At 39.3% G+C, this 14,279-nt stretch overlaps 1 protein-coding gene across 1 annotated transcript in view; it reads right to left on the bottom strand.

Annotated features, from left to right (window-relative positions):
* The window catches only part of FRAS1 (Fraser extracellular matrix complex subunit 1), a 412,381-nt gene that overhangs the window by 210,239 nt on the left and 187,863 nt on the right, over window positions 1-14,279 (bottom strand). The window contains exons 10-14 of the mRNA XM_004681192.2: window positions 12,361-12,450; window positions 10,418-10,453; window positions 8,464-8,611; window positions 5,638-5,781; window positions 3,985-4,119 (exon numbers count right to left, since the gene is read on the bottom strand). Of these exons, the coding sequence (XP_004681249.1) occupies window positions 3,985-4,119; window positions 5,638-5,781; window positions 8,464-8,611; window positions 10,418-10,453; window positions 12,361-12,450 (553 nt within the window). The remainder of the gene's footprint in view (window positions 1-3,984; window positions 4,120-5,637; window positions 5,782-8,463; window positions 8,612-10,417; window positions 10,454-12,360; window positions 12,451-14,279) is intronic.

Below are 14,279 nucleotides of genomic sequence, written 5' to 3' on the forward strand. Positions count from 1 at the left end.
TAGAGGACTGGGGTACAGCCAAGAGGTGCAGGGGCAGTGAGAGGCTTCACTGAAGAAAGAGTGGGGAGCAGAACAGGCAGATCAATAAAGTACACTGCTGAGGGGAGCAGTGGGCAGGTGAGAAGAGATCTGCCATGCCATGTGGGTCACCTCCAGGGCCAGGGATCGAACTCACACTGACGAGTCTGCCACAGCTTGCAGTGCTGTGTCCTAAACTGTAGAGCCACCAGCACCAGGAAGGGCCCTATAATCCATTCATTTTTAACTAATCTAGTGTGGTGTGTTTTACTTCAGTTATTTCACCTTTTCTTATGGGCTCTTGTGGATAGGATCCATGTGCACAGTGCAGTGCCGCCACCAGAGTGGAGCAGAGGATGGCTAAAAGAAGGACAAGACAGGCACGAAAATGTTCTCAGGGTATGGTGAGTTTGATCTGGATCCAGGTTTAGTTTTCACAGTAGGGTTTTTACATTTCATGATAAGAGGCAATGGAACCACTACTCTGAGAGAATACAATGAACTCAGCACATGTGGTACTTGAGAACCCTATAAGATGGTGCCAGTTCATGTGGGTGGCTGGGGTGTGATAAAGAGCATCCCTACAGGTCAAGCAATCAGACTGAGTGTGATTAAGAGACAGGCTATTAGCTCTAAGAAACATCACAGCAGGAAAAGGTGGCAAGAATCAAACTAGAAGCCCAGTCCTAGAACCACATGGGGACTAAGAAGAATGAATCAGAGCAAGAGGGATACTGGATCAGATCCCAGCTTGTGGCAAAGAAAGTCTAAGGTGCCTGCAGAAGTCCAAGTGCCAGAGCTGAGTTTTAGGGATGAAGTGGGTGATTAGCCTTGGCTCTATGTGCTATGGGAAAAGGGCAACTTATATACCCCTGCCTCTGATTTTGATTGGCATAAAAATTAGGTAATGCTGTGCTTTAGCTAAAGTAATCAAGGCACCAAACTCCAAAGTTGGGAAAGACAGAAGGACCAGTAGAGGGCTTGCAACAAGTGTCTCAAGCGCTGTATACTCACAAATCGTTCAATATGACCAAGTACAAGAATGTAGCAATGGTAACAATCTATAGACATATATGCACATCTGTACAAATAATGATGTGTGTGCATGTCAAAAAGGGAAAATGAGAAGGCCTCAGAACACTTTTCTTTGGCCCTTCTTGGGTGTATTTGCGCCTACTCTTTTGTAGAAATGCCAAGTTCATGTGCCACTTGACTCTATCCCATGTTTTTCACTCCACCATCTAGTCAATGTAGTGCATGTGAATGTTAAATCAGGCAATTTTGCTAATTAGTTTCTCCAACACAATGTTCCCTTTCTTTTGGCTTTAATGGGTCAATAAAGTGGCAAATTATGCCAGTCATAACATAAATGACCCTGCCAAGAGGAATCTATCCAGAAAGACCTGTTGTGACCTAAAAATGGCTGTCTTCTCTTTCAAGCCTGGGAGAACGGTGGTTGACTGACTACGTCAAGACAATGGTGAAAAGTCACCAATGATGTTACAAGGGGTAATATTGCAAAAACATTCCAATATTCAGAAAGCTGATTTGGATAGATTAGATGGGGAGTCTCAGAACCAAGACAGTGTATGGAAACTGATCACAAGTTTATCTTTAACTTCTAAGATCACTCTCTCTCTCTCACTTTCTCTTCTCTCTCTCCTCTTGCTCTCTTCTTTCTTCTCATTTTATGCATAAAAATGCAACCAAGCTGAACTAAAGCAAATTGGTTTAATTCCCTGGAGGGAACATGAACAAATTTTCCCAGCAACTTTCTACCAGAGGCATTTGTGTATGGGTGTGTGGATGGAATGTGGAAGCAGTCAGCTACATAAACCAGTAATCAAATGAAACATTACCCATTTCAAAGTGCCCTAAAACAGCATTAACATCACCAATTAAAATACTGGGTATGGGAAAAGGGAAAATGGGAAGGAAAGAAAAGAAAGAAAGTAAACATGTCTGTGTACACACAGGCATGTGTAGCAGGCAGTGGAGATGGTATGGAAGGAAGAATAAAATCTAGGAGAATTAATTTCCTTTTAAAGGTAATCTGTGACAGTGTTAGCAGGGGGTCTCTTTGATGGGATAGAAGAAAGGAGCAAAGAATACATTCAATATTTTCTTCAAATTGAAATTTCAGTAGTTTACTTAAATTGCCCAACCATTAGACACATACAAAGGCGTTTTTATGTGCCCACTTGGTACCTGTTTTAAAATAACAGGTAAACAGAACCTGATAAGTAACAAACATTAAAGGTTCTTTTTTCTTTTATGGCTGAAACTTATCTATTGAAACAGGGGTCCTTCAAAAATTAACAAGGGGTCGCATGTTCCTCCATCATAGTTCCAACAAACACTAAATACTGTGCAGGCCTTGATGCTAGGGACCCAGAAAGCAAGTGGATATTCTTACAGACCTCAAATAGCCCCCGACTCAGACTCAGAAGCTAGCGAGCCTTCCGTGTTCTGTGACATGACCGGTGACAGGAGAGGCCCACTCTCCTTCGGTCTGCAAGCTGTGAAACTACTCATGTTAAGACGTTTTCCACAGTCCTGGGGACTTTGCTCTGGATACAAGCTGGAATGGTGGGGGCCACCAGATTCCTCCACATGGGACTTTCACTTGGCTTTGAGTTGATCCAGACTGCACTCCTGAGGAATACCATGTACTTACTACTCTAGTTAGCTATTTCCCTTGGAGAGTCTTTACCTGAAAATCTAAACACGGGCATGAAAAAGGGGAGGATATATCAGATGGTTGTCAGACTGGCCTATCTTTTGATTATCACAGTTCCTTGGTATACCATCTAAGACCTACCTCTCTGGCTTGTATTCCTGTTCTGATTTACCTGCCGTTTTACACCTTGACTTAGGTTCCAGGTATATCTAATACCATGTCTTTTCCTAAAGACAAACTTAAAACTCTCTCTTTTCTTTCCCTTCACCATTTTATTTCTGTGTTTAAAAATTCTTTTCACTAGGCCCTCCCTGGTGGTGCAACAGGTTAAAGTGCAGCACTACGAAGCTAGCCTCGCTGCTTCAGACTGAGTTTGATCCCCAGTCATGGAGGTGGTCCACATGGTGCAGCAGACCTCTCCTGTCTCACACACTGCTCCCCTCGGCAGCATACTTTGTCTATCTGCCTGTTCTGCTCCCCACTCTGTCTCTGGTGAGTCCTCTCACCTGTACCCCAGTTCTGTATGCATAAATAAATAAATCTTTTAAAAAATTCTTTTCACATTTATACTTTTACTCATACTCTCTAGACAAGCACTGCTGAGAAAGTGGTAAAGTGTAAACAACAAATTGATTTACAGCATGTCAATATTAAATTCAACTAGGTCTTAACTAAAAATATAAAATTAAAAACAAAAATTAAAAAGACAAAGACAAAAGTATATATAACTACTAGAGTTTATAAACACTAATATACACTAGCTATACCAGATACTAAGTTGTAGATGCTATTATATACAGTGAGCATATGACTATGAAGAGTCAATTTAAATACCTATTGTCTTTTACTTGTCCAAATTTGTTACTCTGATGTCACTTCCTTATTTCTGTTTCTCCCTCTCTCTTTAAGTATAAATAAAGCACAAAAAAATATAGGAAAAAAACATTTGTTTTCATGTAAGTACTATATAGTTACACTATACAAGGTTGCAACTTAAAACAATGACAATCATGAGACAAAAGTGTGGTGTTAATTAAGCACTATTATGTTGCTCCCAGGTGTGTGGAGAAGGACGCATAGAGCAATCATACCATACACAAGTAATAAAGCACTAATAAATTCATAAAAACAATGCATGTCATCTCTTTCATGCACTGTTCACATCCCATCTGCTTTAGAATTTCTTCTCTTACTTAAAAAGCTGCTTATGGCTGCTGGTGGTCCCCGATCTCCTTGGGGATAGAGTGGTTTTCTCAGTGGTCCACTATAGCCCCATCAGGGATTACCTGCACAGGAGTGGTGATCTTGGTAGAAGCCATCCCCACAGGTGGGCACACACTGCCCATGCCGCAGCAGCAGAGGTGGGTGGCAGGATGAGCACTCGTGTCTGTTGGTGCACATGGAACACTGAGGCTGACAGGCTGGCTCCAGACAAGATTGGAGGAAAGAAGGGAAGTTCTGATTAGCCCAAAGATACACCCCAGTGTCAGTGCCTATGTAACTCAATTCTGAGGCTCTGGGATCTGAGAACAAGAGAAGCAGGAAAATAACTTTATCACCCTTCATTTTTACAGTAATTTCATGCCAGGCACCACATGAAACACTTTACATTACAGATGCATTTTATTTTTACTAATAATCCTAACTTTACAGGTTAGGAGCAAGCTCACAGAGATCAAGTAACTTGTCCAAGTCAAAGAAGTTGGCATTGGAAGCCAAGTAGTTTGGCTCGAAAGTCTGTGCTCTTATACTCTTAGTAGTTTCCAATAGCTTTCTCATATAACTCGTTTGGAAGAATCACCCTCATGTCAGAGATAGCAACTTTTTAAAAGGCTGAAGATGATGAATTAAGAGAGAAAGTGAATGAACACAAAAATAATAGAAACAAAGTTAATCTTTATGGAGCCCTGACTCCCTGCTGGACCCTTTTCTAGAAACTTCACATTTACCAATACACTGAGCTCATAAGAACTTTCCTGGGAAGGTACTACTGCTACCTCACTCTACAGATAAGAATACTGAGGCACAAAGTGATTAAATACTAACAGCCAGGGCATGAACCTTTCTACTCTTAAATGGATAATCAACCTCATGAATCAGAAGTAGGGGGAAAGTAATTCCAATATGGCCTCAAACAAGCCACCATCTCCCAGGTAAGATCTCATCAGATGTATAAGAATTTTGAAATGTACATGAACTGATTATGGGTCCTCTTAGAACCCACAAGAGATAAGCTTTATTATAATTATCTGTGTGATGGTGAACAAGTCAATTTCTCTGGACCACAAGTTTTCCATTTGAAAAATGATAAAATTCGAGTAAAAGATCTTGAAAGTATATGTCAATTCTCAATTCCTACCTTGGATTAACTATTTTATTAAATGAACCCCAGCATCCTAGTGATATTAATATTCTGGAAAGTCTTAAAAATGAAAAATTCGGCCCTCCCTGGTGGTGCAGCGGGTTAAAGCACTGCACTAAGAAGCTTAAGCCACTTCCGCATGAGTTCGATCCCGCCTGCCCCGGAGGTGACCACATGGCGTGGCAGACCTCTCCTGACCCGCCCGCTCCTCCCCTCAGCAGTGTACTTCGTCGATCTGCCTGTTCTGCTCCCCCACTCTGTCCTGGTGAATCCTCTCACCCTCCACATCTCTGGCCTGTACCCCAGTTCTGTATGAATAAATAAATCTTTTTAAAAAAATGAAAAATTCATCCATGGCTACCTAGCTAACATCTCACCTCTGTATCCCCTGTCTCACAGTAAACACTGGAACACCTGTTAGAAAAACGAGACCCACAGTGAAGAGGTCAAGTGACCACCTATCAGTCAGATTACTACTTTCTAATGGTTTTTAGAAGTTGCACATTTCCTGCATCATAACCCTTTCCTTGACAAGAGTGAGCGTTGGTTCACCTCTGGAATATTCATGGAGCCATACCTAAGCAGACAGTTCCAGCTTGGTAAGATCCCAGACCACAGCTGTGCACACACCGTCCATTCCACAGCAACTTTGTGGGGTCCTGGCAAAGGTCACAGTGGTTTGGAGACTGAGAGCAGGTCAAGCAGTCTGGGTGGCAATGAACTACAATCAAGGACAAAGAGAACTCAGGAAAGATCATATGATTTATTTCACATCCTTCAAAATATAATCTATGGGCTATAAGGAACTATTCAGGATGTAAAGAACAAAAATATGGAAAAGGCCTCCAAACAGCAAAAAATAGTTTTAGTGCAAGATTTCAAAGAACTTCTCCTTGGGTGAAGTACTATCACTGTCTCTGGTAATCCCAAATTGAAGATGCTAAAAATATTACCAAAATGTTCCTGCTTTTGCTTTGACCTAATATTAGTTCTTCCCCCTGCTTGAATGTTTCAAGAAGCAAGAATGACTAGCTCCATAAAAAATGACTGAAACAAAAGTATACAATACTTTGGGATTTCTCAGATTTTTTTTGAGCTTTGTATGCATAAAAAATTAAAATATGTCACCTTCAATTTTTAAAAATACTATTTTAAAAAGTCTGATTTTTTTTCGTTTTCTCTGAAATTCCAAATTTCATTCCCCATAACTGGAATTGTCAATAACGTAATGGTTATTGTCAGCCGAACACATCTTTCAGGTTTTGAAGTTATCAAGGATGTAATTTTCAAGGTCTAGAGTAGAATAATATGCTAAATATTTGTTTGGAAAGTCCTGGGAGGCCACTTTAGAGATGGTAACAAAATGAAACCATAAACTTGCTTTGCTTTTCCCAGGATAAAGTCTTTGCAGAACGACTGTGATTAGTCAAAATAAGTTGAGTGCAACAAGAGCAACTGCCAGTATGGAAAATGTGACCCACGGATGAAAACAATTAATTATGAAATATGAATGGAAAAAAAATGCCACTTCTTCAAGTGAGACTATGCTTACAGGCAAATTACTGCTCAGCTAGAGTAGCTCCAGTGTGTGCCAACAATTATTAACTGGAACTAATTCAACCCCAGGTGATTTGAAAGCACAGTTGCAGAACATGTAGATAAAATTTTCTTTTAGAAGAAATTAATGAGTATTTAAACTTCAAAAAACCATTTGAGAACTCCAAAAGGAGCCATCTGTTTAAAAGTTCACCTTAAAAAATGGACATCATGACAAATTCTCAGTAATTGTTTTTATATTTTTAAGAATGGAGAAACCATTATTTATCTCCAAAGAAGAAATGCAGATGGCCAGCCGGCATATAAAAAAATTGTTCAGGGCCCTCCCTGGTGGTGCAACGGGTTCAAGCACAGCACTAAGAAGCTAAAAACCACTTTAGCATATAAGTTTGATCCCCACATTGGAGGTGACCCACATGGCACAGCAGACCTCTCCTGACCCGCCCACTGCTCCTCTCAGCAGTGTACTTCATCAGTCGGCCTGTTCTGCTCCCTACTCTGTGTCTGGTGAATCCTCTCACCACCCCTGCACCTCTGACCTGTACCCCAGCTCTGTATGCATAAATAAATAAATCTTTAAAAAAAATTTTGTTCAGTCTTACTTCTCAGGGAATTGCAAACCAAGACCACAATGAGCTATCACCTTACACCTGTGAAAATGGCTCATATTTAAAAAACTAGAAACAATAAATGCTATTTGATTTTTATAGCTATGTTCCAAGGTAGATAAGGCACATTTTTTAACAAGAAAATTAAAGTTCAGGGAGTGTCAATAACTTGCCTAAGGGCATGTACTCATAATCAGTCAGCTTGGTAACCCTATGGACAAGAATTAATTAGCATCATTTGTTATAAAACCAGGAATAAGCAAAGAAACCAACCCAGAGGGTGACTAAAGAAAAGGTTGGGGGAGATGGTCTCCCTGGTGGCACAGGGGTTACAGTCAGAGCTATTAAAAGTTGTTGCCAGCCACTGAAGTCGGAGTTTAATCCCCAGCCTGGGAGGTGACCAACATGGCGCAGCAGACCTCTCCTGTCTCACCTGCTGCTCCCCTCAGCAGTGAAATTCAGTAGATCTGCCTCTTCTGCTCCCCACGCTCTCTAGTGAATCCTCTCACCCCCTGTACTCTGGCCTATAACCCAATTCTTGCAGGAATAAATAAAAATAAATCTTAAGGCTCTCCCTGGTGGCACAATGGGTTAGGACACAGCACTGCAAGTTAGCAGCAGCCGCTTTAGTGCAAGTTTGATCCCCAGCCCCGGAGGATCCACAAGGCACAGCAGACCTATTTTGACTCGCCCACTGCTCCCCTCAGCAGTGTACTTCATTAATCTGCCTGTTCTGCTCCCCAATCTGTCTCTGGTGAGGCCTCTCACCGCCCTGCACCTCTGGCTATACCCCAGTTCTGTATGAACAAATAAATAAATCTTAAATTTAAAAAAAAAAACAGTTTCCCAGAAATAAATCTTAAAAAAAGAAAGAAAAGAGGGCCTTCCCTGGTGGCACAATGGGCTAGGATGCAGCACTGCAAGCCAGCCACAGCCGCCTCAGTGTGAGTTCGATCCCTGCCCTGGAGGTGACTCACATGGCGTGGCAGACCTCTCCTGTCTCTCTCCCTGTTCCCCTCAGCAGCTACTTCATCCATCTACCTGTTCTGCTCTCCAGTCTGTCTCTGGTGAAACCTCTCACCACCCCTGCACCTCTGGCATGTATGCATAATTCTGTATGCATAAATAAATAAATATTTTTTAAAAAAGAAAGAAAAGAAAGCAAAGGTAGGGAAAGGATCTATGGAATTTGGGGTAGTAAAAATATGCCAGTAGACATAAATTGGACAAGGACCCACCTGATGTACAATCCGGGCAGCACAGTCCTTTCACCACCTGAGCCAGAGTGGCCATTGGGCACAGTGGACAAGAGGGCTCATAGCAAGTCACCTGAGCCCCTTGGCACTCACACATCTTGCAAGGGCCATCTTCCCATGTGTCTCCCTCCTATGGGCAACAGTAAAGAACGGCATCATTATTGGAGTGCAGTAATCAAAAGACAGTTTGCTGGTGGAAAACTTAAAATGTCCACAAAGGACAAAAATAAAGGCGCCTTGTCAGTACCACATCAGACCAACTCCTGATACAGAACAGTTACAGAAATGTCCTGATTTTTAAAGCACCGTTTTTCTCCTTTTTTTTGTTTATAATTGTTTGATTTTAATGTAGAATAAAGGCAGAAAGATAAACTGTGAACACATTCTAAAGCTACCAGTATAAGCAAGAAACGTATAACACTTGTTTCTCACAATATTTCACCAAAAACACCAGAGGGGATAACCCTGCACCTAGTGATTAGCAGGAATTATAGTCTTTATAATAACAGTGGGAAGCTGGCTAAAGCTTTGAATTTTCTTATGTTTACTATAGTCAGAATAACAGAAGAGTCATTGTATTCTTAAAATTCTTTTGCATGCCCAATTTTAGTGGACTGTAGATGTGCCATGGGATTTCTCATACTAAATATTCTTTTCAGCCAAGCAAATTACTTTGACAGACAATCCAAGAATTATAAAGAGCAATTTATTTTTGCTCCCTATTCCAGGCAACCCCTAGGATAGGTAAGAGGCAAAGGTTACTAACAGAATGTTCTGGAATAATGAAGGGGTAAAACATGAGAGCATATAAGAGCATATTTAAAAATATATCTATGAAGTCAACTGATACTGAATATTACAAATAAAGTGATAGTATTTAGCAGCTATGAATGACCATGTTGGAAAAATGAGAAATATCATCTTGACAACAGACATGCCTTTCTTTCATTTCAAGGTAAAGAAGCCTTTCATCCCCTCATTCTATAAAGACTAAAATTGTAAGCTTACTTATGTGAAGAAACATGCTTGTATTTTCCATTAAGGACAAACCATAGGATGTTGTTCTGCAAACTGCCTAGAGAGAATGAACACTCAGTTTTGCTTGGGTAACAAACTCTCCAGACCCAAAAGGGTCATTGTTTGTTGTTTGGCAAGACATGCAACTGCCAGTTAAACTGAGATTTCTAGGCCAGAAAAAAAATCAGGAGGAGAAAATCATCACAAGAAAGGGGTGTTGGAACTTGTCCTTGCAGAAGTATTCATTATAAATCATGGGGAAAATAAACTTAAGAAGAAACAAAAATTTAATGGGTCAAAGTTTTAGTTATCTTTACAATTCTTAATCCTATCCCACTCGCCATCAAGCATGACTGGTTAGCAAAAGGGAAGAGGGTGAGCAAATCAGATAAAAAGGGGGTCAGTTATGTGGTGACAAGTGGAACTTAGACTTGACTGTGAGCATAAGGGAATATATACAGATGCTGATTTAGAAAACTGTCCACCTACATGCTATATGTATCATTAACCAATGCTACTTTACTTTTAAAATGTTTAATTAAGTTTCAAAAAATGCTGACATTGGGCCCTCCCTGGTGGTGCAGAAGATTAAAGCACAGCACTAAGAAGCTAAAGCCACTTCAGCATGAGTTTGATTCCTGCCCCAGAGGTGACCACATGGTGCGGCAGACCTCTCCTAACCAGCCTGCTGCTCCCCTCAGCTGTGTACTTTGTCAGTTGGCCTGTTCTGCTCCCCACTGTGTCTGGTGAATCCTCTCATCACCCCTGCACCTCTAGCCTGTACCCCAGCTCTGTATGCAAAGTGAATAAATCTTTTTTAAAAAAATGCTGACATTAAGATTCCCAGGACAGTGTATATAAATCATTGCTTAAAATAATTCTATAAATATCTATGAACAAGTTGAAAATCTATACTTACTGGGATACGTTTAACTTCACTCACATTTGAGGAAATCTAGGAACAAAGAGAAACGTATTTATCACACCCCAAAAAACATCATTACTCTGATCTACTTATTTTTTACATTAGAATTTATCCATTTTTCCCTAAATTGCAGGCAACTTCATTCATTTATTATGAATAGAAATAAAATCTATCTCTCTCAAAAATTAGAAAAACATACCAGTAAGGGGTAGGAACAATATGCCTAGGAAGTATTTTTGAATTCTCATTTCACTCTATGCTTGAGTGTTTGGCTTCAGTTCCCCTCAGTATGATAAACTTCACAGTCAAGGTATCTAGGCTTGTGAAGGCAAATTTCTGAATTTTGTATGTTACCACAGCACACTGGAGATTGTACTTATTTAAATTAAGACTTGCTTTTCTTTAATCCCACTAGGTTTAATTTATAAAAGCTGGGCAGGAAAATTATATTATGATTCAGAAAATACAAATTCAATTATTTATAGCAAATCTTTAATATCCTACATTCTTAAGAATGACTAACTATTAAATACCACTATGAAACAAACAATATCAACAGCATAATAATAATAATGCTATATTATAATTTCTCTTTTTCTTTGTTTTACATGGGTGGCATTATTCTAAGTACTTTATAGGCACTATCTCAATAGCCCCACAAGGTAAATACAGTTGAGTATTAAGTAACTTGCCCAAGATCATAGTTAGTAATGTGTTAAAACAGGGACTCAGATCTAGACCCTGCACAATGAACCCTCCCCAGCATGTAAAGAACATTGGCAGGCTGACAGATATGATTTTCCTAAATCACAAGGGAAATCTAGAAATTAATTCACAAACCATAGTACTTAATCTCAGTCCCTATAATCTTGTTGTGAATGCTCAATGAAGCAATTGCCTTGATGACCACTCGTCATGTTTTTGAGAACACAAAGAGCTTAGCAACATTCCAAACCTCATGTGAAAATATGGTCCAATGTCTTTAAATTTGAAGAGATTAAGATAAATTTTTTCCTCTGGAAAATTAACAAAATATATAGTGTAGGTATATATACATAAGTACATACATACATACAGATATATATGTATATATATATATATATATATATAATATATATATAGAGAGAGAGAGAGAAATAAAACCTTAGCAAATGGTGCTTCACCCCACATACAACCCATCAAAATCCTTTCAAAGGGATTTATTGCAAAGTAAATCTACAGCTTAATCTCCTTACATCATTTCCTCCCGAGAAAAAGCCACCATTACCCTTTCTCTCAACCATGGCCAAAACCCTTCCAACCAGTCTACCTACTTCTAATTTTGTCCCCTTATGTCACTGGCATACCCAGCAGCAAAGAGGGTCCTTTCACAAGACCACAGCATCTCACTGCTCAAAGATCCCTAGCACTCCCATCCTCCTCAGGGTAAAATGGCTTTCAAGCTGCCCACTAGACTTCATCCTCCAATTCCTTTCTACCTCATGCATTTGGTTCCAGCCATAGTCACTTCCTATATTTTCCTGAATATGCCAAGTACAGTCCTACCTCAGTGCTTCTTCCCGTTGCTGATCCCCCTTCCTCGAGTCCTCCCATTCCTACTGCCTGCTCATTCATCCACATATCCACAAGACGTGGTCCCTCACTTCCTTTGAGTTTAACTCAAACTTCTCTAGTGAGGGATCTCCCCAAATTCCCTTCAACTGCTTCTTTCTCTAGACAGTACTTGTTACCACATGACACATGCACTTATTAGCCCTCTGTGTACCCACACTAGAAGGTAAGCTCCAGGAGACAGGGCTCTGTGTGCTGTGTTCACTTCTGGTCTGGGTACATGATCCCATCAACTGAACACATAAAGTGGTGAAAGAAATGAAAAGGTAATACTTTCTCACTAAATTAACTGAATTATTAACTCTAATGATTGGCCCAATACTCACAAATTTTTCATTTTCTTCATAAACACAATACCCCTTCCTTGAAATGCATTCAGGACAGCATTTTCCATCTACGTGAATTAATTCTTCATCCTGCAGAAGAGTTGTAGTGGCACAAATCAGGTTAACATCTTCAGGTAGCAGCATTAAATTGTGAAACAGCTAGATTCCCTGACTGGAATACAGACTTGAGCCCACCCCTTTGCTTTGCCCACCACTTATTTATCTCCCCAGGTGACATTTTCCCATGGCCCAAGTGCTTTTTCTTTCCAGCTCTGGCTATCCTTGTGCACTGATCCTCCCAGCAATTCCTTTCCATGACCAGGAGCTCAAATGAATAAAGATTGACAGTGCTTACAAAGTGATAAGTTTTAGGAAAGGATCAAGCTTTTTAAAAACACAAGATTTGAACTTGTGATCTGGTTTTGTTAATAGTCTTCAAATCAAACCAATGTTTTTCCTTGAATACAAAATCAGACATATCCCTTTATGAACAGGCATAAATTAAACAGTAGAAACCCAACTTCTTTTAAATATTCTGAAATTTATCCAATTCACATAATCACAATTTTAAAAAATTGAAGAGAAAGGAAAGAAATGTCATACTGGGAAAGTAAATGTTTACCTTTCAAAGGCTTGTAATTTTAATAATTTCAATTTTTCTATTTTTTATTACAAAAATAACAAATGCTTACTATTAAAAGAGATAGAATTCTGAATTTTATTCTATTGCAGTGCTATCTCCCAGGGACTCTGCCGTTAAAAATGCATCTCTGTTGACAAATTTTCATATGCATATATTAACATCTAATATCCATAGGCTAAAGCACTTTATACTTTCTAAAAAGAATGGTAGTGTTTCTTTAAATGAAGACATTATTTAATTTGGAGTCTTTATTACACTTAAAGTATAGAAGCCATGTTAGGTAAAAACTGAATAATGCAAAATTCTGCATAAGCAGAATAATCACAATGATATTTTATGTTCAAAAACACCATGCACTAAAGAAAAACAGAAAATAAAAGCATCAGCTGTCTTTGAGTTGTAGCATTACGGATGGATTTTAAAGTCTCTTTTTTTATTTTTCTCTAGTCTTCAATTTTCTAAAATGAGTATGTATGATTTTAATAAAGGGAAAAGAAACTTTTAAAATAAACCCCAAAACACATGAATGATGGTAACCTATTATGGTGTCTAAAAGGTTACTTTAAAAAGAAGGGAGTTACATAGATCACTGTCCATCAAAATTTAATGCCAATCGGAGGCCAACAGAGAGCAGTTGGTGCTATGGAGAACAGATGTATTTACATATAAATTGTTTTGCAGAAACCTGACAAATCAGCTGGTAGTGAAAACATAATCCAGAAACATAGTGAATGTGCTTTCAATCATATAAAAAGGTTTATACACATGTAATCTAAGTCACTTAAAACAATGTCTTGGAATGAGGGGAGTTTACCTACTTGTATTAAAACAAAATGCAAAAGTAATTCTTGAGTGCCCTCCACAATATATCCAGACAAACCTGAAAATGAAGTCTGCATCACCCAGATAAGGCAAAGAAGGTGCCCGTTCTGAGTCTCCAAATGCCACTGTAAATAACAGCCGGGCCTGCTCTTGGGAACAAGGATTCAGTTTGGGTGAAGTCGGAAGTTCTAAATAGATTTGCTATTTATAGAAGTCTGGATGATCCAAATTGCGTCACTCACTGCAGTGGGGAGCTTGCTCCAATTAGCATTTGATTTTTGCTTTGAGAAAAATTGCTTTGTGAAACAAAATGAATTCTTTTCTTTTTAAGAGGATTCTGCTATATTGGCCAGATGGAATCTGCTAACCTCTTCCCATTAAATCACATCCATATCCGTCACCAGTGGAAAAACCATGTGATCCACCTAATCTGCCCATAGGAACCAAACAAAAG

The sequence above is a fragment of the Condylura cristata genome, unplaced genomic scaffold, assembly GCF_000260355.1.
Source record: "Condylura cristata isolate star-nosed mole 26May11 unplaced genomic scaffold, ConCri1.0 scaffold00012, whole genome shotgun sequence".
Lineage (NCBI taxonomy): Eukaryota > Metazoa > Chordata > Mammalia > Eulipotyphla > Talpidae > Condylura > Condylura cristata.